This window comes from Sminthopsis crassicaudata, chromosome 5, assembly GCF_048593235.1.
Source record: "Sminthopsis crassicaudata isolate SCR6 chromosome 5, ASM4859323v1, whole genome shotgun sequence".
Lineage (NCBI taxonomy): Eukaryota > Metazoa > Chordata > Mammalia > Dasyuromorphia > Dasyuridae > Sminthopsis > Sminthopsis crassicaudata.
The window spans coordinates 200,400,596-200,424,105 of NC_133621.1; the positions used below are offsets into that span (position 1 = coordinate 200,400,596).

Sequence of the window (23,510 nt, forward strand, 5' to 3'; positions counted from 1 at the left end):
AACCTGGGCAGACAGATATTAGTGCTAACAATTTTCATTCCCCTCCCAGTGTTTCTTCTCTGGGTGCAGCTACCCCTGTCCATCATTGATCAACTGGAAGTGAGTTGGATCTTCTTTATGTTGAAGATTTCCACTTCCATCAGAATACATCCCCATACAGTATTGTTGTTGAAGTGTACAGTGATCTTCTGGTTCTGCTCATTTCACTCAGCATCAGTTGATTTAAGTCTCTCCAGGCCTCTCTATATTCCTCCTGCTGGTCATTTCTTACCGAGCAATAATATTCCATAACCTTCATATACCACAATTTACCCAACCATTCTCCAACTGATGGACATCCATTCATCTTCCAGTTTCTAGCTACAACAAAAAGAGCTGCCACAAACATTTTGGCACATATATGTCTCTTTCCGCTCTTTAGTATTTCTTTGGGATATAATCCCAGTAGTCTGCTGGTCATTTCTTACAGAGCAATAATATTCCATAACTTTTATTTACCACGGTTTCATAAGTAGTTTTATTTTTAAAAATTTCCAAATATTCCTTCTACCTAGGATGAGTCAGAAATTATGTTTAGCAAGGCAAGTGAGTTCAGTTAATTGATAAATATTCTCCTTTAAATGCTGAAATTTTTGGTGCATGTCTATGTTTATATTAACTTACTGTTGATTAAGATTTAATTTACTGGTAGGGATTTGTTGCGTGCTGGCATGCAGCTACCAATTCTTTTGATCTCTTGACTTTTCTCAACAGAGTTTTAGGTTTGGTGCTGAAATTGCTTATGTGGGAGCCACTCTCTTGGATGTTTGTAAGAAAGTCAGGAGGAAGACTTTGATTGGAGGAAACCAAAAGAGTAAGACTGTAATTCCTTTGCCTTATGGGTTCTAAAAATTATTTTTTTTCTTTACTATAGAACATATGTTTCTATCTCAAAAGGTACCATTAGAGGCAGTTCAGAAGGACAAGTTGCCTTGTTGTGCCGAACCAATGCGAGTGTGTTTGATGAAGCAGTACGGGTAACAGAAGGGAAAACTCCTTCAAGAATATATTTGATTGGGGTAAGAGTGGATTTCTTTTGATTGCTTCATGCACTGAAACTTTTCAGAGAAATATACTTTCTTCCATGAGAGGAAAATACCTGGTACAAGAAATATAAATTGATTTACTAAATTATGGAAGGGAATATTTATTTGACTGTTGGAAATTTCTGTCCTTGATCTCTTTCATTTGTCAATTGGATGGTTATGTGAACGAGCTGACCTTCTTATGTTGACTAAATATTAAATTGCAATGACTGAAAGACCCTTCTGTATTCCACTCTTTTAAAAATGTAAGCCCTAATTTCACACACACATGTTTATTTTGAGTCTTCAATCGCTTATTATCATTATTCATTACTGCAGAATTGATCAGGATGACTATACATAATGCAAAAGTAGCACTACCATAGTTGATTGGTTAGAGTTTTGGACTGGGGGTTTGGAGCTAGAAGCCTTAGTTCTTTTATGTGCCATGGGACAAATCACTTCATGTCTTTTAAGAATATACCAATATTTATTTATTTATTTTTTCACAAGGAATTTGAAGAGATTAGGTTTCTGAAGGGAAGCTGCTGTGCTTTATAAATTTAAAACACTAATATTTTTCCAGGATCTTTTGTGTTCATCATAATAAAAATAATACTTTTTAAACATTATACATACACTGAACATTGTACAAAATCTAGTTGATTTCTTCTCTTCCTGACTATCCATAACAAAACTGACTATACCATGTTAAGGAACTTAATTATATAAAAACCAAATACTTTGTTGTATAATGTCTGATATTTTCTGAGCATCTTATACTTATGTGTGTTTTGTTTCCCTGAGAACACTGTGAATTCTTTCAGGACATGAACCATGCAATAAACTTCTTTTGTATCCTTTATACTAATGTCATGATAAGTGTTATGGCTCATGATTTAGGTTAGATCAGAAGTAGTTTTTATTTAGAAACACTTAGCTATGGGGAAATGCAGAAAGAAGAATCACTCCAGACTGAGCTAACAACAGATTTTTATACCCTACATTAAGCAATTTGCTTTTATCTCCAGTTAGTATTGTGAATGGTGCTGGATAACTTATTACATTCTATGGTAAGTCTTATAAGTAGAACAGAACAAAATATTTTTGTTTCATTGTAGGGTTGGCTGATCCCAGATTCCAAGCAGTGGTTTGTATCTAGAAGGAAGAAAGATCTAATGCCCTTTTTTTCTGGGCCTCTATAGCCTCTTGTACCATGGAACACATAGTAGATACTCAATAAGAGTTTAATTAAATGAACTTAGGCCTTGCCTATTTGGGATTTATCTTTTAAAATGAAGTATGACCCAGGATTTCTCTTGCAGTATCCTCCACCAAAGACATAATGAGAAATATATGTATTTAAATTATTGGCTTTATCAATCATATTTATGTTGTGCCACCATATGTTTCTAGAAAGTAAGTTACTTTAACTAATTAGGAAACAAAAAAAGAACAGAGGCCTTGGCTTTGCCAGAGACTTTGAGGAGCTAATGATTGAAGCAAAAACCCCAAATTGGCTCTCTGAAATTCTCAAGCTATAACATAGCCCAGTAATTCCAATTAGCTGTGACTTGCTTGTTTCATGCTTACAGTTTCTTAAAAATCACTTTGTTTCAGAGTTCCAATATATTTGTGTTATTTTGTTTTACTTTTTAAAAATCCAAATCTTCAAACCTTACCCTATAACTTTTTCAGGGAACTAAATCATTTGGATTGGACAGATTCATTGATATTTGGATCCTTCTTCAGTCAGATGAGGAGCAGCGCAAACGTGAGTACCCTGATGGTCCAGGTTCAACAATAAATGTTGGGGGCAAAAGATCTCAACGTTATTCTATCATGGAGTGTCTGCTTAACTGACTTGCTCTCTTTCATGGGAAAATTGATCCTTTCTGATAATATTTTGTAAATAAAGCAGGATGCCTGTGGAGTGCTGTTTTCAGAGAATTTGCTGATTTACTTCAGTTTCTTCCCCATGATCTCTATTTTTTCTGTAGCAGGAAGAGTTTTAGAATTGAGTCCTAATTCTGTCACTTGGTTCTTGTATACCATTTTTACAGTTTCTCATCTGTAATGAAATTATGGGGTTAGAAGAGATTTCTCAGACTCCTATCAAATTTCATCTTTTGAATGAAGCATGAGAGATAGCCATATACAGCAGAGTGCTAGATCTGTTGTCAGAGGATGTAGATTGAGTTCCGCCGCTTTCATTAAGGCAATGAGCTTTTGTGTTCTTGAGCAAATCTCCTTTCTTTTCTGCTAGGCCTGTTTATTTGTCTCTTAAAACTCTCAGAACATAAAAGTATGAATCAGAATGTTTCTTTTTCTTATTTAACTCCCTTAATGCCTTCTGAAGACATTAAGATTTTTGCTTTTTAAAAAAATGTTAGCACTGTATCATCAGATAACTCTTTCACAATTGCTCAGATGATTATATCTTACTGAGTTTCACAATGGCTTATGTTTGCATTTCAGAGTTCCTGCTTGGCTTTGCTCTTTTTATCAAAGATGTTTGAAAGTTTTCTATTTCATTAAAGGTCCATTTTCCCCTGTAGACTCAACATTGAAAGATAAATTAGTCTTGGTTGAAAGCTCTCTTTTCCCTTTTAGAAGATCAAATCCCAATGTCTCCTTTTATTTTGTCATCAGGTATTTTAGTATCTTCAGTGCAGTTTCTTGATACTTTGAATTTCTTTTTGGCTGCTTGCACTGTTTTCTTTCTTTCTTTTTTTTATGTTTGTTTGTTTTTTGACATACAAGTTCTGGATTTTGATTATAATATATCTTAGATTTTTCTTTTTGGGGTTCCTTTCATTATGATTGGTGAATTCTTTTTTTTTCTTTCTCCTGATTCATAATAGATCCTGGGTAGTTTTCACTGGTAATTTCTTGAAATAAACTATCTACACTTATTTTTAAATAAAATTTTTTTGGTAAACCATGACTTTCAGGGAATCTAGTGATTTTTAAATTAACTTTTGTTGAATTGTTTTGCAGGTCAATGTTTCTGAAATTAGGCATCATCTTTATTTTTTTTTCCAAACTTTTTATTTTGCTCTAATATTTCTTAGTGTCTCATAGAGTAACTGAGTTCTCTTTGTTTATTCTGATTTTTCAGGAATTCTGTTATTTGGGCACTATTCATTCTAATGTTGAGGACAAGGACAGTGCTTTTACTTTTCTTTGTATGCTTGGACTTAGTATATACTCAAGTGGCATTGATTGTGCTCTTGTCTATTCTCTTCTTCCTAATTAAATTAGAAATAATTTCATCCTAATTTTTTTGTCTTCTATGTCTTTCATTTTCTTCAGCCTTAGTTCCTGAATTGATGGGACTTTGTGCTAGGGCCAGGTACTACTTTTGGGTGAGGTTTTCATCTCTCCTTGGTGATGACCCAAGTCATTTAAGTTCTTCTGACCTCTGCCTTCTAGGGTTTGGCCTTCTGCATCTTTGAAATTCAAGGCACTGGATCTTAAGGATCTCTGGTTCATTAGGACAGAATGCTCAATATCTTGTAGCGCTTTATCTTGAGTCATCCTCATCTGAGTATTCCACCAACTTCATTGGTTGCTGTTGCTCTTAATGGAGGAACTTTACTATAGGGAAGAATCTTTGAACCTCTTGCTCAGTTTTGAATAAATATAATGGAAAGCTAAACAAAAAGGAAAATGTAGAAATGAATAATTTACTGAAAAAACTAGAACTAAGACAAAGCATCTTCTAAATAGAACTGCCAAAAAAGCTACATATTTGTACCAGATGAAACTTATAAAAATTGACCATATGTTAGGATGTAGAGATATTGCCATCAGGGAGTAAAAATGCATGAATAATAAATACATCCTTTATAGACAGTATTGCAATAAAAATACTAATCAATCCCAGGACCACAGGCAAAAGACATAGAATCAAATAGAAACTTAACAATGAAGTCCAAAATAATAAGAGGATCTAACAAATCATAGAAATTAGTCAAGACCTTTTTTGATGAAAACTAAAAAATCCAGCAGAAATTCATGTTTTACTAATACCTAATACTCTGCCATGTTCCACAGTACATTCTAATTAAAAAGATTGTTTTGATATTAAAAATCATACCATTAAAAAAAAATTGGGGCAGCTAGGTGGTATTATGTGTAGAGTCATGGAGCTAGTCAGCTGAGTTCAGATTTAGCCTCCAATACTTACTAGCTGTGTAATCCTGGTCAAGTCATCTAACCTGTTTGCCTCAGTTTCCTTATCTGCAAAATGAGCTGGAGAAGGATATGACAAACTGTTCTGATATCTTTGCCAAGAAAATCCCAAAAGGGCACATGAAATGTAACTCGACAATAAATAAAAACAGTAGAGAGGACATACTTCTCATAGCTAAGGGTAGGGGTTGTATTCAAGCTGTTCCCCTTATACCCTGTAAACTGACAAAGAATATAAAAATTTGGTGATAATTGACAGATTTTAGGAAGCTTGGCTCATTTGCGCTTTGCTAGTGGATGTGTGAATTAATACAGTCATTTGGAGTTATACAAGTAAAGTAACTAAAATGTCCCTACTTTTTGAAATCAGAGATTTTTTTATTGGGCTTGTATCCCAGAGTCCACTGATAGGAAGAAAATTCCCATATACCTGCAATTTTTATGATAAATATTTTGAAATAAAATAGATGCTTATCAGTTAGGGAATGGCTAAACAAACTAGTTCATGAATGTAATGGAATATTACTGTGGTATAAGAAATGATGAATGCAGAGAAGCATGGAATAATCCACATGAACTGGAGAATCAAGAAAACAAATGCACAATGACTACAATAATGTAAAAACCATGCTTTTGATAAAAGTGTACCTCACATAAAAAAATCAAAACTCAATATTGCAAAATTATAAAGAAAAAGCATGGCAATTTAATTGGGATGTCATTGAATTTATAAACTAGTTTAGGTAAAATTGTCATATTTATTAAATTGGCCCTGCCTACCCATGGACAATTACTCTTCTGTTGTTTAAATCTGATTTTATTTATATAAATCTTTATATATATATATATATATATATATATATAAAATTGTATTTATGTAGTTCATGGACTTAATTTGGCATTTGTAGTCCCAGGCATTTTATACTGTCTAGAATTATTTTAAAGGGGATATTTTTCACTATCTCTTCTTGAAAGTGGTTTTATTTTTTTTTTTAATATGTGTGATATATCAGAATGCTGATGATTTATGTGGATTTATTTTATATCCTGCTACTTTACTAAAATGATTAATTTTCACTAACTTTTTAGTTAAGCCTTTGAAATTTTCCAGGTATGTTATCATATCTTAAAAAATAGATTTTATACCAATATTTTTTAATGTTTTTAATAGAAATAGGTGGTGGACTTTTAACAAAAGTTTTTTCTACATTTATGGATATAAATTTTTTTTTACTTTTATTGTTAATGTAACTAATTATATTAATAGTTTTCCTTATGTTAAAACAATTCTGCATTCCTGGATAAATCCTATTTGATTGTAATGCATAATTGTTATAATCTTTTAGCTAGTTGTTTTTTTTTTTTTTTTTTAGAATTTTTGCATCAATATTCATTAATGAAATAAAAATATAATTTTCTTTGTTTTTACTTTTCCTAGTTTACCAGATTAGAGTCATGTTTGTTCCATAAAATGAATTAGGTAGGAACTCTTTGTTGCCAATGATGTCAGATAATTTATTTAATATTGAGATTAGTTGAGCTTTAAATATTTGATAGAATTCACTTATAAATTATCTCTTCCAGTTACTTTTTTCTTAGGAAGCTCATTTATGTTTTCTAATGATGAAGTCAGAACAGCTTACAGTAATGAAAAAATGATATGATTTTTTATTAGAGAAATGCAAATTAAAACAACCTTTTGAGGTATCTTTTTACACCTACTAGATTGATTAAAATTATTCAAGAAAAAGTAACAATTTATGGAAGTGAAATGATCCAATCATTTTGGAGAGCAATATGGAATTATGCTCAAATTGTTATTGAACTTTGATCCAGCAATACTACTACTAGATCTATTTTCAAAGATGATTGGTGAAAAATAAAAGAACTAATATGTTGTGAAATGGTTATAGCAGCTCTTTTTATGATAGTGAAGAATGGGAAATTGCAGGAATGCTTATCAATTGGGGAATGGCTGGACTTTGATGTGATTGTGAATGGAATACTATTGTGCTATAAGAAATGATGAGCTCAGGGATCTTAGAAAAAAATATGGAAAGACTTGTATGAAATAATGAAGAGTGAAATGAGCAAAACCCAGAGAATATTGTATACAGTAATAGCAATATTATTTTAAGAATAACTTTGACCAAATAAGTCATTTTGATATATCAAAATTAAATATAAAGGATATAATGAAGAAAGATGATATCTACACCCAGAGAAAGAACTGATAAATAAAATTATCTATAGAATATATACAAATGTATGGACAAATATATGTATTTACATTTACGGATGTAAATATTTACAAATTTGTATTTATTTGTACATATTTAATGGTAGGCATCTCTAAAGTAGGGGGTGGAAACTTATACAAAAATATTTTATTTTTAAAAGAAACATTAAATTTTAAATAAAATTGATGTTTCATGTGCAGTCATCTTTTTACTTATGTTAATGGAAATGCTTGTTTTATTCCATAAATTAAAAAAAAAAAAAAAGAAGAAGAGCAAGCCTGGAAGAAAAGAAGAGAGATGAGAGGCTTCTCTCAATCCACCACTTCCTACAAGTGTTAAATCCACAGATGTTACACGCTGCATATGTTTTTCTACTTGTTTGTATTAATTTGTTTTTCTTTTTCTTTTCATTTCTTTTTTTTTGCCGTATAAAAATACAAGGGGAAAGGGGGAAAGAATAACAAGGAAAACTGGTCATTTAGAAAATGAAAGAAATCAATTGAAATATATTTTAGAAAAATAATTATCCCCCAAAATGATCTTCTATGAAGCTATCCTACAGTAAGAAAACAAATCTTTGACTTTTAGGGTATAGACATTACAAGCAGCTGTAGTTCAGCAAAGACTACGCCCTCTTAAAATATTAGCAAAAAAGGACTGTAGTTTAACTATACTTAAGACAAAGGTTTCTTCTCATTATGAGAGAAAGCTTTCAGAACTGCATGTAGAGTGAGCGCTATAGCTGCAATTTCAGTACACAAGTAATAAATGGAGAGATTTGATCCATCACTTAGTCTTATTTCTATTCTTACTTTTATCGCAGAAATGTATATCAGTAATATTATACATTTTGATATATGTCATAGTAGTTCAGTTATTTGGTTAGTCATAGCTGGTCTTTATCCTGTAGGGTATAGGTTATAATTTAATTAATAATACATTAAATTTACTTTCCTTATTTTTAATGAATATTTATTTTCTCTCTCTCAATACTTCTACCCACTGGGGAAAGGGGGAGAAAACAAAACCTTTATAAAAAATAGAGATAGTCAGAATTGGGCATGTCCAAAAATAAATCTCTCCTTCCAGAATTTATTATATATTTAATAATGTATATATTTTATTTGTTTTAATCAGCCAGGATCTGCTTTCTTGCTTTTCTTTTTCAATTCCCTATTTCTCAGTTGATAAACAAACCCCATTGAAAATATATATCATCAGTCCAAAAAAGAAATTCACATTGGCCATGTCCATAAAGATATTTGTTTCATTTTGTATTCTGAATTCTTCACTTTTCTGTCAGGAAATGGATTTCATGTTTCATCATTAATCTTCTGGAATCTTGGTTAAGTCATTAGATTGATAAGAGTTTAGCACAAGATTATTTCCTAACATTTATATACCATTAGCTTGTTCATCTATTTTACAGTTCATGAGCACTTCCTTACATTCTCATTTTTTTTTTTTTTTTGTCCTCAAAAAGAGTTATAAATTATCTTGGGGTTTGCTGTACTTAGGACTAATGTCTCAATTTATCCTTCCTCTAATTTTATATTTCCTACTTCCACCCCAACACCCTTTCCTCTTCCCTCCTGTTGATTTCTCTGCCCAACTATGAGAGAGAGAAAGAGAGAGAGAGAGAGAGAGAGAGAGAGAGAGAGAGAGAGAGAGAGAGAGAGAGAGAGAAAGAGAGAGAGAGAGAGAGAGTGTGTGTGTGTGTGTGTGTGTGTGTGTGTGATTCTTTTGACCAGTTCTCATTTTTGACCAAGTGAGAGTAAGATTCAAGTGTCCGGTATTTGCCATATCCCTCCATGTTTGTAAAGATGTCTACTTCTATACATTTAATATTTGAGATTATTTTACCTAAATTCCTTTCCATTTCCTTCCCTCCACCCCACATTTTCCTTTTCCCTTCTAGTGTTAAGATTTCTTATCAAGCCATAACAGAACCACTCCCAGAGTCTTATTTAATTGGATTTCCTCTTTGAATCCTGATGATATTAGGGTTCAGAGGGAACATATGGTTATAATCTCATATTTGAATGTGGTAGTTTATCCTTGATCATTGTTCATTTTTGCATTTCTCTCAGCTATTGTTTTTGAACTTCAAAGACCTAACCAAGCTCTGGTCTTTTCATCAGAAATGCCTTGAAGTTCTTTATTTCTTTAAAGGTCCTTTTTCTTTATTATATTATACTCAGCTTTGCTGAGTGGAGTTAGTCTTGGCTGTAAACCTATCTTTGTCTCCTAGAACATGCAAATTCTCTACTCCTTTATAGTAGTTACCACTAAATTACCTTAGCTTTCTTTTTGACTGTTTGTAATTTATTTATTTTTTTTTTCTTTTTCTTTTTTTTTTTTTTTTTACCCAGAAGAAAGTTCTGGATTTTGGCTATGATGTTCCTGGAAGTTTTTGTTTTGAAGTTTCTTTCCAAAGATAACTAGTGGGTTCTTTCTTTTTCTTTTTTTTTTTTTTTTTTTAACTTTGTATTTTGATTCTAAGACATCTGGACAATTTCTAAGATATTTTGAAATGAGATACAATGATTATGTTCTTTTTTTGAAGGGTTATGACATTTCTTAGGACCCAAAAGCATAACACTACATTTATATAGCACAAATTGTTCAGCCATTCTCCCAATGATGGAAACTCCTTTAATTCCCGGTCTTTGTCACCACACTTAGAACTGCTGTGAATATTAATATGTATATGGAATCTTTCCCTTTTTGTTTAACTTCTCTTTGGGGTAGAGTTTAAGTAATGACATAACTGGGGGTGGGGCTGAGTTTTTTTTTTTTTTTTCTTTCTAATTCCCAATTGCATGTAAAGATAATTTTTAGCATTCATTTTTTGTAAGATTTTGAGTTCCAAAATTTTTCTCTCTCCTTCCCTCCACTCTCCCATTTTCTTCCTAAGACAGCAAGCAATCTAATATAGACTTTACATGTACACTCATATTAAACATATTTCCATATTGAGTCAGTGTTGTGAAAGAAGAATTAGAACAAACCACAAGAAATAGGAAACAAATAAGTTGGTTGACTGTACACAGAGAGCTTATTTGGAAATGACTCCCACTTTGATACAGTTATGTATATTCTGTTTGCTAAAGTACAACCAGTTTCATGTTTTTCTTCTGGTAATACAATACGGTGTTTACTGTGTCCTTTACCTCACAGTCCTCAAGTATTCATAATATAAAGGTGTATTGTGTAATTTACTAGTTGTTGGCCTCTTGTTTCTTATTTCTTAGCCACATTTTCTAAAATTTCTTGCCATCTTCCCCCATGTGGACCTTTTTATTGAAGTTATGCCAAATATTAAAGTTAAAACTTGGAAGGTTTTATTATATTCTTTCATTTTCTCCTTGCCATCTGCAACAGAGGCATGCAAGTTATAATTATATTTATAGTGCTAAGGAGGACTTTGTGTTCTGTGCCAAATTATTTCTCATTATTTTTGAGTATATAATAAATACACTCAGAATATATTAGAATTTTCCAATTCTAAGTGGTACAGTAGTTAGAATTCTGGGCCTGGAATCAGGAAGAACTGAGTTCAAATCCAGCCTCAGATATATCCTAGTTGTATGGTTTCAGGCATGTTGCTTAACCTGTCTGCCTCAGTATATAGAGGATAATATAGTACCTCTCTGTCAGGGTTATTTGAGGGAATGATGTATTTGACAGAACTACTATTTCAAAAGCATTTCCTGCTTTGAAACTTTCCCAGCTACTGCTAAAACCTTTGAGAATTAAGAGTCACATTATGACATTAGAATAGAACTTTATGGAAGGAAGATGTAGCCATTTAAGTTTTATAATAATATATCAATCATTTTGATGTGTATTTTTTTTTTTTTAGAAAACCTTTCTATCAAGGACCGATTCATCAGGAGGTGGATACACAAAGATGGCTATGGGGGCTTAAAAAGATATGCTGTTGCTGCTGAAGACAAGGAACTGATGGCAAAGATTGCAGTGGTTGAAAAATACAATGTCCGGATCCCAGAACTGGTAAAAAGGATTGAGAAGTGCCATGTAAATGATATAGCATTTGCAGGTAAAGGAAAAGAGGATTTCTTTTTTATCATTCTATTCTATTCTGCATTATTTCTAATAGAAACTTTCTCAGTGCTAGTCTAACAGCTCCATGAATGTTATGACAGTGCTTGACATAGAGGGGAACCAGTTGTATGTATGTGGTTTTCACACCTTCCTTTTTTTTTTTTTTTAAATGAAAATGATTCATTCATTCCACTAAACATATTGACCTACATATCCTTAGAAATAAACTCTTTGAAATATAAGTATACCAAAAAAAGATCTCTCATAAGATACCTATTTCCACTACAGAGTTTTCTTCTCTACTATCAATAATATTAAATGACAATGCAGATTCAGAACAGATTAAACAAAAATAGAGATGTTTTGCTTTCCATTTAATACTTGAATAAAGATTGTGAAAAAAAATTCTAACCTTCCAAGAATAGTACCAACCATTCTATTACTTACGTTCTATCTTTTTTAATTCTTCCATTTTATCCTTGTTCTTTACAGACACAACTTTTCAAATCTACATATATTGTCAGGAAAGAGACATTTCAATTCTGTATTTTTTTCCTTTCCCTTTAAGTCCCTTTTCACTGTATTCTGTTTTTTTTTTTTTTTTTTTTTTTTTTTTTTTTTCTTGATCTAGAATATGTTTTGGGCACTGTTCACAAAGCCAAAGGCTTGGAGTTTGACACAGTCCAGATTTTGGATGATTTTGTAAAAGTTCCTTGTGGCAGGCATAACCTTCCACAGATTCCTCACTTCAGAATTGGTAAGTATATCAGAAGTTTTCCATATTCAGTATAAAAATTGTACCAGGACAACAGTGTTTTCACATGTCTGTTATACTTTCTGTTGGATAAAATTTTATTCTTCAAATAATATGCATTTATTTATCTTTACTCCTTTTCAGCTCCCTCCCCCATTAAAAAGAAAAAAATAAAAACAAAACTCTTGTAATAAAATGTATAATCAAGAAAAACAAACTTCCATATTATTCTAAAAATACACACCTTAAGTCCATTTCCCCTTTGCTTTAGACCCTGGTTTTAGCATTAGTTTTGAATGTTTTATGATAGAATTATTTTTGGTGATGGCATTGTTACATTGATGTCGTTTCATACAGGTTAGTTGATTTACACTTATATGTGATAGTTTAAAAGTTCTGAAGTTTATACTTCTGGTTACATGCCATATCAGCATTATGTTAAAAGACATTATTTCAGGATTGTGGTATGTTACTTCATAATAGCATTCAATAAAATATTGAATTGAGCTCCTGTCATGTATACATGTGTACTGTGGGAAATACAAGAGTTTCTAATTTATAGTCAGTAAAGATTTATCTTTATTTTTTTCCTAGACATCTTGTAGTTAAGTACATACATTTTAGTGATATGATGAATAGTACCTCCTTACCAAGTTGATTCTTCCTAATATATGAAGCATCAGGTCTTAAAAAAAAAAAAAAAAAAAAAAAGATGACACTGGCTTATTTGGGAATTTTCATATTTGTGGGAGGACTCTGAATATATATTTTTAATATATAATAATTAATTATTATATATTAATAATTATATATATATATATTTTAGGTAGAGCCTAGGATTCTCCCTTCCTTGTGATAACTTCAAAATATTTGTGATTTCATTACTATAGCTTCTCCCTTCACAAACACAAATTGCGGTTGTGCCTTACAAGACAATTAGACATACTGCTGTGATTAAAAAAAAAAAAAAATTCCAAGGCTTATAAATTTATTAAAACGAGAAAAATGCTAGAGATCATCTAGTCCAATTTCCTCCTTTGATAAGTGAAACGATTGAAACTTAGAGAGATTATATGGCCTTTTCCAGACCACATAGGGTAAAAAATAGCAAAAAGTAGACTCAAACCAGATCCATGATGTTTCTTTTATCTACTACCTGTCCTCTCGGAGCCACCTGTCATTGATGATCCTCTCCATGTGTGGCTAGACTGGTCCATGGACAGTAAGCAGTCTTACCAAGCCTCTATACAAAGCCCTTCTAGCAGTTATGCTCTAGTAGTATAGTCTTGGTCCCTTTGTCCCAATCAGCATAGGTGCTTGTACTTTGTACTACAGAGAGTTATGTGAATGAAATGCTTTGTAAGGCTTTTTAAGCACAATCTAAGGGGGGACTAGAAAAATTTGAATCTGACTAGATTTTTGTCAGTTGTTTTAATCTTTTCTTTCAAATAATATTCTCATCCTTCCTTGCTTGACTCACTTTCTCTAGAATCATTTCCTGATGAGGAGTGGAATTTACTATATGTTGCAGTGACTCGTGCCAAGAAATGCCTCATCATGACCAAGTCACTGGAAAACATTTTAACTCTAGCTGGGGTAAGAGAAATGATAGATAAGCAGAGAAATGACAGTTTGGACTTTCCATCAGATGATACATGAGATACATATTAACATTGTCAAAGGCCTAGGAATTGTAAAATAGAGTCCAATATTTGGGAAGATTAAAGTGTTTTATCAGATTTAATAAACACTAATTTATAAGACAAGAATATGGTGTCTTGGTTAAGATCTAATGGAAAATGGCAGAATAGTGAAATTTTGAGCCTGCCAATGCTCTGAGGCTGTTTATACAACTATGCTTTTATCTAGTTTTTTTTTTTTTTTTTTTTTTTTTTTGTTTTTTTCCCAGAGACAGCTTATTCTCCCAGTTTTGCCACAGTTGCTCATATTTCTTTGTTTGTGTATTCTATTCCTTTGGAAAAGATAATCAAATAAAACTAATTTTTGTGTAAATTTCCTTTACACATGCTTTTCCTCCCTACTTCCACCTTGTTTTTGAAGCAAGGACTGCTATTGTTCCAGGAAAGACTTCTTTAAGTGGAATGAAGATGTTTTGACCAGAACTAAATTAAAAATGCAGCTGGTTACTTGTCCCTGGTTTGAGTATCCAAACTCAACTAGTCATTGCTCTTTTTTTTTTTTTTTTTTTAACACTCAGCAGCTGTCTCCTCCTCACAATGTCCTGATACATTCTGTGTACATCACCATTTTCTCCTTTCAACTTTGCCTGGGTTAGGTTACTTAACTTTTGGCCATTCCCACTCTACCCCAGAATTCTGGGGTAGATTCTGTAAGAGATTAAATTATGTAGGACAGCTAGAATTGGAGGAGAAGGGGAGAGGGAAGGAGGAGGGAGGGAGAAAGAGAGGAAGAGAGAGGGGGAAAGGGAAAAGGAAGTAAGGGGGGAGGGAAGAGAGAGAGACAGAGAGATTTTATAATGAATGCAATTAATGTATGCAGCTGGATAGTGCAGTGAATAGAACCTGGAGTCTGGAATTAGGAAGATCTGAGTTCAGTTCTGGTCTCACATACTTATTAGCTGTGTGACCCTGGACAAATCATTTAACCCTGTTTGTCTCAGTTTCCTCATCTGTAAAATAAACAAGAGAAGGAAAAGGCAAACCTCCAGTATCTTTGCCAAGAAAGCCCCAAATGGAGTCACAGTTAGACATAACTGAAATGAGTGAAAAGCAACAATTATTATTATTGGGGCTGTTATAAATAAATATACTTATTGGGCCTTCATGTTCAAAACAGGATTATGAAGAAATATGTTTTAAAAAAAATCTAGGCATCTCTCTAAGATTGCAAGTTGCAAAGAAAGTTCTGACATACATTGGTAAAAGGCATTTCCTTTTTCAGCAGTTTCCTATTTGAGTGAAATTACTGATCCATTCCCTATTCCCTCTCTGTTATTTCTAATTCTGCAAATATTCCAAGAAACTATGATGTCATAAGAGCAGGGAATAGGGAGCCAAAGACTTGGATAATCCACACAGATGGGATGGTCAGATTGGTCCCCTTAGTAATTTAGACATGGGATGAGGGACACCCAACTCTTTTCCAACAGGGATGTTGTAAGGACTGACAAGGTACTGCCTATAAAAGGCTTAAAGTTCTTTTAAGACTATTTAGTCTTAAAATCTACTTTAGAGTAGATGGTGGCATAGATACTACTCTTAATCTCTGTCTTTTTCAGGAGTACTACTTTCAAGCAGAGTTAACCAGAGATGTCTTAAAAAGTGGAGAGGTACTTTGCTGTGTGAGGCAATGCAATAACATTATCCCTTCAGAGACTATACTCACCATGAAGAAAGTTCCCATCATTTATGTACGTAGGTCACTTGATATTTGGCCCAAGTTGATGAAAGAAATACTAATATTCAGTGTTCAGCTGCATGCCACTACCATTCTGGAGGTGGGTAGGGTGGAGAAGGGAGATGTAGAGGAGGAAGAATTTTAGCAAACAAGCAAATATGTTATTGAATGCTTACCAAGCTTGTAATATTAAGAGAGAACTCGAATATACAAAGCACGTGTAAAGAAAAAAATATAAGAAAAAAATATAAATAGATGCTAAATTTTGAGTGACATATACATTTAGAGAATGCCAAGGACCACAGTGGGTTGAAGCAGTTTAGAAAGTTTCATTGAGTCAGAGCTAATGTTACCATGAACCAGCCTTTAGTTATGTGGTTTTCTCTGACACCATTGTTGAATTGGGAAATGTTTAGTGAAAGCATCTCAATCTTCCTTGGTTCATCTCTGATTTAATAAAGTCTCCTATGATTTTTAAGACATTATACTAAATAGCTTGTACCTGTTCAGCAGGTCACCTTTAAACTGAGGGAAGTGCTAGTGAAAAAGAAAAGAAGCAATTTTATAATAGTTAACATTTAATATAGTTCTTTAAGGTTTGCAAAAAAGTTAGAGAGAGGGCTGGATTAGGGTTATTATTATTAAAAAGAACAATAATGGCCTCATTTTATTTCTAACCCTGGAAAGTAGGTGCTATTATTATTTCCATTTCACAGATGCGATTCAGAGAGAGATTCAGTGGATTGCCTTGAACTCGAGTCTACCTGACTCCCAAATCCAGTCCTTAGTCCATGGTGTCACTTAGCCTCCAGGCTGATCCACAGACCTCTCTGAAAGTGGTAACTTACTGTTTGAAGAATGGTTTTTTGGAAGTAGGTTTTTCACTTGCTCATCTTTGCTGATACAATAGAAAGGAATTTCTTTTTCATGGACATTTTTATATTAAATTTCATTGCAAAGTGTCAAATACTTGAGCAAACCAAAAACCCCAAAACCAAACTTAACGCGTTTTAGGTTGTGACAGTGTCAGATTTCCCTCAGTGACAGTGTTCCTTCATACATTCTTGCACTCTATCTTTCTCTTTGCCTTCTTGTCTTTCTTCCTCACTTCAGAGCGGCAGAAAAGAAGACAAAGGCGGGTACTTCTGCCATGCTTGTGCCGAGCAGCGTGTTGGGCCCATGGCCTTCCTGACTGCTTCCCCAGAGCTGATTTTCTCCATGGAGCGCACCTTTGAAGACCTGGAGCTGCCCAGACATGAAGCTCAGCTTTTCATTGTCTTTTGAAAACCAAGGTGGAGCTGCTCGTCAGTGTGGAACTCTGTCATGAGTTTCCTGGAAAGAAGAAATAATGTGAGAGTTGGGGTGGGAAAGACCAGCCTCCCTCCTCCTCCTCCCCTTTCCCCTCTACCCCTTTCTCTTCCTCTCCCCCCAGTTTGTGGATCTGTGGAAGGTCAATTTCAGTGTTACTGGTGGCCTCAGCTCCTGAATCGGGAGGTTTCCAGTGACAGGACTGTTTTCTGTTTTTATACATAGTCTCAGGGGTGTGTTTGATTCTTTTCAACCAGTTCTGTCTGGTACCATTTGCCTTCATCCAGTGGCCAAAGCCCGATTATTTTCATCCATTTGTAGGATAGTTTCTTAAAACCTACTCCTGTTGATGATTTGGATTCATTCAAAAGCATTCCTACCTGATAAAGATATTGGGTTTCTGAATTCGTTTTGTATACTCATTAAAACCTAATAATGTCTCTTGATTTTGAGGGGTATAGGCTTTCTGTGATTATATTATGTGAAGTTAAATTTGTATCCCAGCACAGATGAAAACGTAATAGAGTAATGGGGCTGAGGCCCAGACCGGAGCTTACGAGGTCCTTTAGCTTACTTGGCACAGGTAACTGGCTGCCATTTAGGGCAAGATATGAGTTCAGAGTGAGGACTACCACCAAGTGCAGGGAAAAGCTACCACCTCACCCAGTGCCAAGTATCCCCTGTGGAGGGAGCCCTCCTACCATATCAGGCACTAACACTGACACTGGTTAAGGCTTGACCTGATCCAGCTCACATACAGTGGCTACTTATACCATCTTTAAACACATTTTTAAAAAAATTTAAAATAATTTACCTTTGATCAAAGCATTTCTGTCACGATTTAGAAAATTAGATCGGGTATGGTCCTGTGCATGCCTTGGGCATATAATATCCCTGTCACCACAGAAATACTCATGGAGTATAGACCAAGTGTGCCAGCCCACTCTGGGGGAGAACTGTCATTACCCCTTTCCCCACCTCTTGGCCCTTCTGGGAAAGAGCACAAGGAAATGCTCCCCAGCCACCTGCTGTGTGGGCCATCCAGAAGCACCAGTCCTCTTAGAAAGGTGAGTTCTTAAAATGGAAACTCCTCTCTTACCAGCCCTTACATTCTTGATGAGCTGGGGGAGCGTGGCTGAGGAGGCCCATCATAGGCTCTTTATGCCAGCAGCCCTGTCATCCAAGTATGAGGTCAGGATACACAGCAAAAAATGGGTAAAGATATTGGAAATGATTCAACCTGATATAAAATCAGCATCTTTATGAGGCAGACATTGATGTGGGGAAGTAATGGAGTAATAATAAAGTCCCCTACTCCCAACTCCTCAGACTCTTATCAGGAAGATTAAGAACCCTCAAGCTTGGAGAATGTTCTTGCATAAACCCAGAAGAGTAAGCAAGGACTAAGCATTACAAATTATATGTAGGTCTAATTTAGCAGCTCAAGTTTATCACCTTGAGTCATCAAAACCTTAAGTTCAAAATCTAGTGATTATTCCCTAGTAGAAGGGATACCAAGTCACTCATCTAATATATTTCAGGCTCTGTTTTTTAATGGCTAAAGGGGTCTTTTAACCTGAATAAGATTTGCTGGGGAAAAAAAGGATTTGGACTTTTCACTCAGCCAAAGTGATCAGGCTAGCCAAAGGGTCCATAGCATTTCTCTGTGCTTTTGTCACTTTAAAGCTTCAGCAGAGCTCTGAGAGTTGGTGAGATTTGTCATCCATGTTTTATCCTTATTGACAACCTGTTAAGTTAGCATAACCAATTATTTTAATATCTGCCAGAGCTGTGTCAAAAAAACAGAGGACTTTGAGAAATGATGATGATGATCATTATTAAGCACCTACTTTGCAAAAAATTCTGCTAGGTTGGCACTAGGAACCTGAAGACAAACACTTCCTTAGTCTCAAGGTGCTTATATTCAAAGAGAAAGAATATAACTAATTATGATTAGTACAAGGAAAATTGAAATAAGTATTTATTAAATTTTATCCTTAATAAGGTGGAGAGAAGCAATGAAAGGAACCAAGTAACATCTCGAAAGATGAAACAGGTTATATTTTAGCAGATAAAACAAGTGTGATGTGGTTATTGTTGTTGACTCCATTGTATGTGTACACTAGAACAAAGATGAGAATTTAAAAAAATAAGAATAATGAGAAAAAAAGATTTGCCTTGGAATCAAAATGGGTCATTCTTGACCTAAGCAAGCAATTGGCATTGAAAAATGGGAAATGCAGAACAAATCAGACATGTATTTTGATAATTTTATAATCAATATAAATCTATTTCTACAAAACCAAAGATTGTGAGAGAGTCTTTGGAAGCAAACACTTGACTTTTGTCAAGTGGAAAGATGATAGGCAGAGGTTTTGAATATAAACTTGTTTATAAAATTTCATGGAGAAAGGATGATGGAGAAGTGTAAGTAACATCTCATAAACCAGAGAGAATCATTAGAAAATAGAAGTTCAACAGGAGATCAGCTAAGTATAAGTCATCCCAAGGGTATTTAAGTATAAAAAGCAAAAAAAACCAAACAACAAACAAGAAAATGAGAAGCTTATTATATAATAAACTACACTTTGACTCATCACAGTCCTGTGCAAGGAAGATGGAAATGGAAGAAAACTTTCCAATCTTGGAACAGCTAGTTTGGGCTAATATTAGAGCTAAGATAATTGTGAGGATAATAAAAGATTTATATATATATGTATACCACACACACATATATTACTTAAAGAAGTGGAAGATAGAAAAAATTCAGGAAAAAACCCCAAATTTAAACCTCACTAATAATGGGAAAATGCAACTAAAGACACATCAACTACTGACCAGTCTGCCTACTCTCATATATAAAATCTTTGTGAGAAGAATCATTTATACATGAATCAATGTTTTCCTTAATGAGGGTATTAGTAGGGAACAAGCAGCTTTTTTTGAGCTTCCATATACATATTCACAGCACTTTTTTTTTTTTGTGGTAGTAAAGAACTGGCAACAAAAATAGGTACCCATTATTTGGGGGAAATGATTAAACAAATTGTGGTTCATGAATGTAAAAGAATAAAAAGCAGATTGAAAAGTCTTTTCTGTCTTCCCTCTAATCACATATCCAACACTCCTGAATGTGACCTAAACCAGATTAAAATGTAATTGGAAAGTCTTAACAAAATTAGTAAAAATACAACCAAGATAATGTTAATTGATATTTTTTTAGTATGTGACCTGAAGGGATCCATTTCTATTTGAGTTTGACACTGCTGCCTTAAGGGATATGGGTGGGACTCACTTTTCAGACCTCCTCCTAAAGAGACCAGGAAGTAAGACCATTCATCCTTTGACCCATTTCTCTACTTTTTTTCTCCTGTCATTGAGATATCTGTCCAGCAAAACACCTGAATCTAGCTCATCAGTGATTCCATTAGCTTAGGGAGTACATCCTACTTGTTATATATAATATTTTCCTAGAATTTTTGGATTAGGGGTTTAAACTTAAGGTCTTTTTATTTTTGTTCATATGAAAGCTAGTCACTGGGTTCTCTCATTGCATTCTATATAGCATGTAATTAATTGATGTGAGTACATAGGGCAAAAGATTCAGAATATAAAACCAGCTTAAAGAAGAGTCATAGGAATCAAGATTGGAAATTAAAAACAGCTTAAACAAATGGAAAAACACATTGGAAATAATTGCACTACAGGCACTGGGAAAGAGTAAAGATTTTACTATCCTTTTGCTAATGCAAAATATCACACAATGTCTTTGTGACAACAGGCAAGCTTCAGTTTGTTCCTGCCACACCTTTCTCAGGAGTTTGCACAGGTGGAGGAGAGAACCACATGAACACTTCCGTTGTTTGGCTCCTTTCTAAGCACCTACTGGAACACTGCTAGCTAACATGGAACGGCTTTTCTACATGAAGCCTTTGATCTTGCCTTTAATTAAATTTCAAAATACCTCCCATCATGGTAGAAACACACCTTCTCCCCTCCCCCACCCCCCACAAACACCTTTTTCTTCTTACTGAGTTTGTGATAGTCTCTCCCATGGAAAAGAGAAATAACATTGCTCAGAACTATAATTCTCAGTATTCTGTTAGGTTTCAAAACCCGTTTCCTCTTCCAGGGAAAGTGTGAATAACCAGTTATAAGCAGCAATGAATATTATGAATTGGGGAAAGAATGGGAAAACAAACTAATACAGAATGAAGCAATGAAAAAAAATATGCATATATATTGGATTTAACATGTTTAACATAGATTACTTGCCATCTAGGGAAGGAGGAAAATTTGGAACAAGATTTTGCAGAAGTCAATGTTGAAAAATTATCCATGCATATGTTTTGAAAATAAAAAGCTTTACTAAAAATAAAAGTAATAAAATTTTAAAGAGAAAGGAAAGAAAAATTTATAAAAAGAAAATAATATTCATAATGATTAAAACAAGGCTCATGGAAAATATAGAAGACAATTCTGTACATCAAGTTTGACTCCAAAGAAGAGAGGAGAAAGTATATCTCATTTCTTTGTAGAAGTAGTGCTATATACATGTAGAATATTGCATATGCTATCAGATTTTATTGTGATGATTAGTTTTCCTAAACTTCATTTATTTTTCTTTTATTCCTTATTATAAAGGATGACTCATTGGGTAAGAGGAAGAGATCTATTTGAAAATAAGGTGATGTAAGAGCAATATCAATAAAAAAATTTTAAAGATGCATTGAATGGAAGATGGAACATATAAATACAAAAGAATAGAATAATCTCATGACAAGTTTAGAGGAAATAAAATCTAGAATGAACTAAGGTTGCTGACATTAAGAGCTTTAAAAAAAGGGTGATAATCTGGGAAAAGATCTTTGGACTAAAACCACTTTATTTTTAAATTTTATTTGTTTTAATACATATTGTTTTATGAATCATTTTGGGAGAGAAAAATTGGAACAAAAGGGAAAAGCCATGGGAAAGAAAAGAAAAAGTGAACATAGTATGTGTTGATTTACATTCAAGCTTCATAGTTCTTTTTCTGGATACAGTTAGCATTTTCTGTCCAAAGCTTATTGGGATTGTTTTGGATCACTGAACCATTGAAAAGAACAATGTCTTTCATGGCTGGTAATCGGCTGTTATTGTGTACAATGTATTTCTGGTTCTGCTTGTTAAACTACTACTTTACTGTAATAGATAATAGTATGAAAACTGACTTATACTTTATTTTTCTTCCTTCTCTTCCCTTGTGCCCCTCCCCTCATTTCTAAGGATAGTGATAGTTGGATTAAGAAAGACAAAGATGGCTAGCAGGGAGTATAAATTCCAGATTAGTGAGAAAATGTTCAGCATCTAGCTTTCCTCATTAAGCTCAAGTTACTAGATCTGAAAAGACTACTGTCTTTTCAATATGTGAAAAAATTGTCAATGAAAATCTAATAAGCCTCTCTATCAGTCATAGTGCTATATCTAGAAAATGGAAGAGTCCTTGACCTCAAGAAGCTTATATTCTTTGGAGAGAAGATAGAGTACCTATGTGTAAATAAAATTAATTTGGGGGAAGGAGAAGATTAAAAAACACTAGGAAATGAGGGAATAAAAAGCCTGCAGAAGGTGGAGCTTGTGTTTTGAAGGAAACTAGGGATTCTCAGAAGCAGAAATTAGGTGAAATGCTTTCTAACTGATTATATGGCACATCTCATATTTAAGCATATAGGCAAAAGTTGGAGTATGGTTTATGAGGAGTCACAAAAAGGTCAAATTAAATGTATTCTAGAAAGCAGGAAGGGAGAGAAGAAAGACTGGATCTAGTTATGAAGGGCTTGATGTGCCAAAAAAAAAAAAAAAAAGAGTTTGTATTTGATTCTAAAGGCAACAGAATCACTGGACTCTATTGAGTGGAAAGATGAAATAGATCCCTAGAGGGATAATTTTAATGATTGTGTAGAGGATGAATTAGAGGGATGTAATGTTCTTCTCTAAAATATAATTGTTCTGGAAGCAGGTTTCTTGGGGAGCTTCTGGAGGCAGCCTTCGTTTCAGTTCAGTTCAATAATCACCCCAAATGGAGCCAGGGGTTAAAATCCAGGTCCTTTATTGTGTCCTTCAAAGTCTTGAATCTTTTCCTAGGGCCTGGTTAGCTTTCTTAGAGGCCTATCTTTCCTTGGTTCTGAGAACTCTTGCCATTAGTCCTTTGTTTCTGCCTTCTTCAGCCTCATTTATTCCCAATGTCTCCAGCCAGCACAAAGGTGGAAGTGGGAATGAATTTGACTCCTCCATCGAGAGAGTGGGCTTGTGGGCTTCTGACTTGTGAATCTCCCAAAAGTCCAAGAGTGGACTTTTATATATGCTCTCTAAAGGTGTGAATGTGTGAACTCCTTTAAAGGTGTGAACTAAGTACATAAGCATTAGAACGCTTTGTTTCAAGTTCTGGCCCATAACAGAGGGAGATATCATTTAGCAAACTACAACAAAAAATGATGAAAGCCTGAATTAGGGAGATTG

At 33.9% G+C, this 23,510-nt stretch overlaps 1 protein-coding gene across 5 annotated transcripts in view; it reads left to right on the forward strand.

Moving 5' to 3' along the window:
• The window catches only part of FBH1 (F-box DNA helicase 1), an 83,373-nt gene extending 65,918 nt beyond the window's left edge, over window positions 1-17,455 (forward strand). For all 5 annotated transcript variants that reach the window (XM_074269434.1, XM_074269433.1, XM_074269430.1 and 2 more), the window contains 8 exons: window positions 754-853; window positions 937-1,058; window positions 2,763-2,838; window positions 11,367-11,564; window positions 12,201-12,326; window positions 13,813-13,919; window positions 15,583-15,714; window positions 16,815-17,455. In XM_074269434.1, the coding sequence (XP_074125535.1) occupies window positions 754-853; window positions 937-1,058; window positions 2,763-2,838; window positions 11,367-11,564; window positions 12,201-12,326; window positions 13,813-13,919; window positions 15,583-15,714; window positions 16,815-16,985 (1,032 nt within the window). In that variant the 3' untranslated portion in view covers window positions 16,986-17,455. The remainder of the gene's footprint in view (window positions 1-753; window positions 854-936; window positions 1,059-2,762; window positions 2,839-11,366; window positions 11,565-12,200; window positions 12,327-13,812; window positions 13,920-15,582; window positions 15,715-16,814) is intronic.
• Window positions 17,456-23,510: the final 6,055 nt, after the last annotated feature.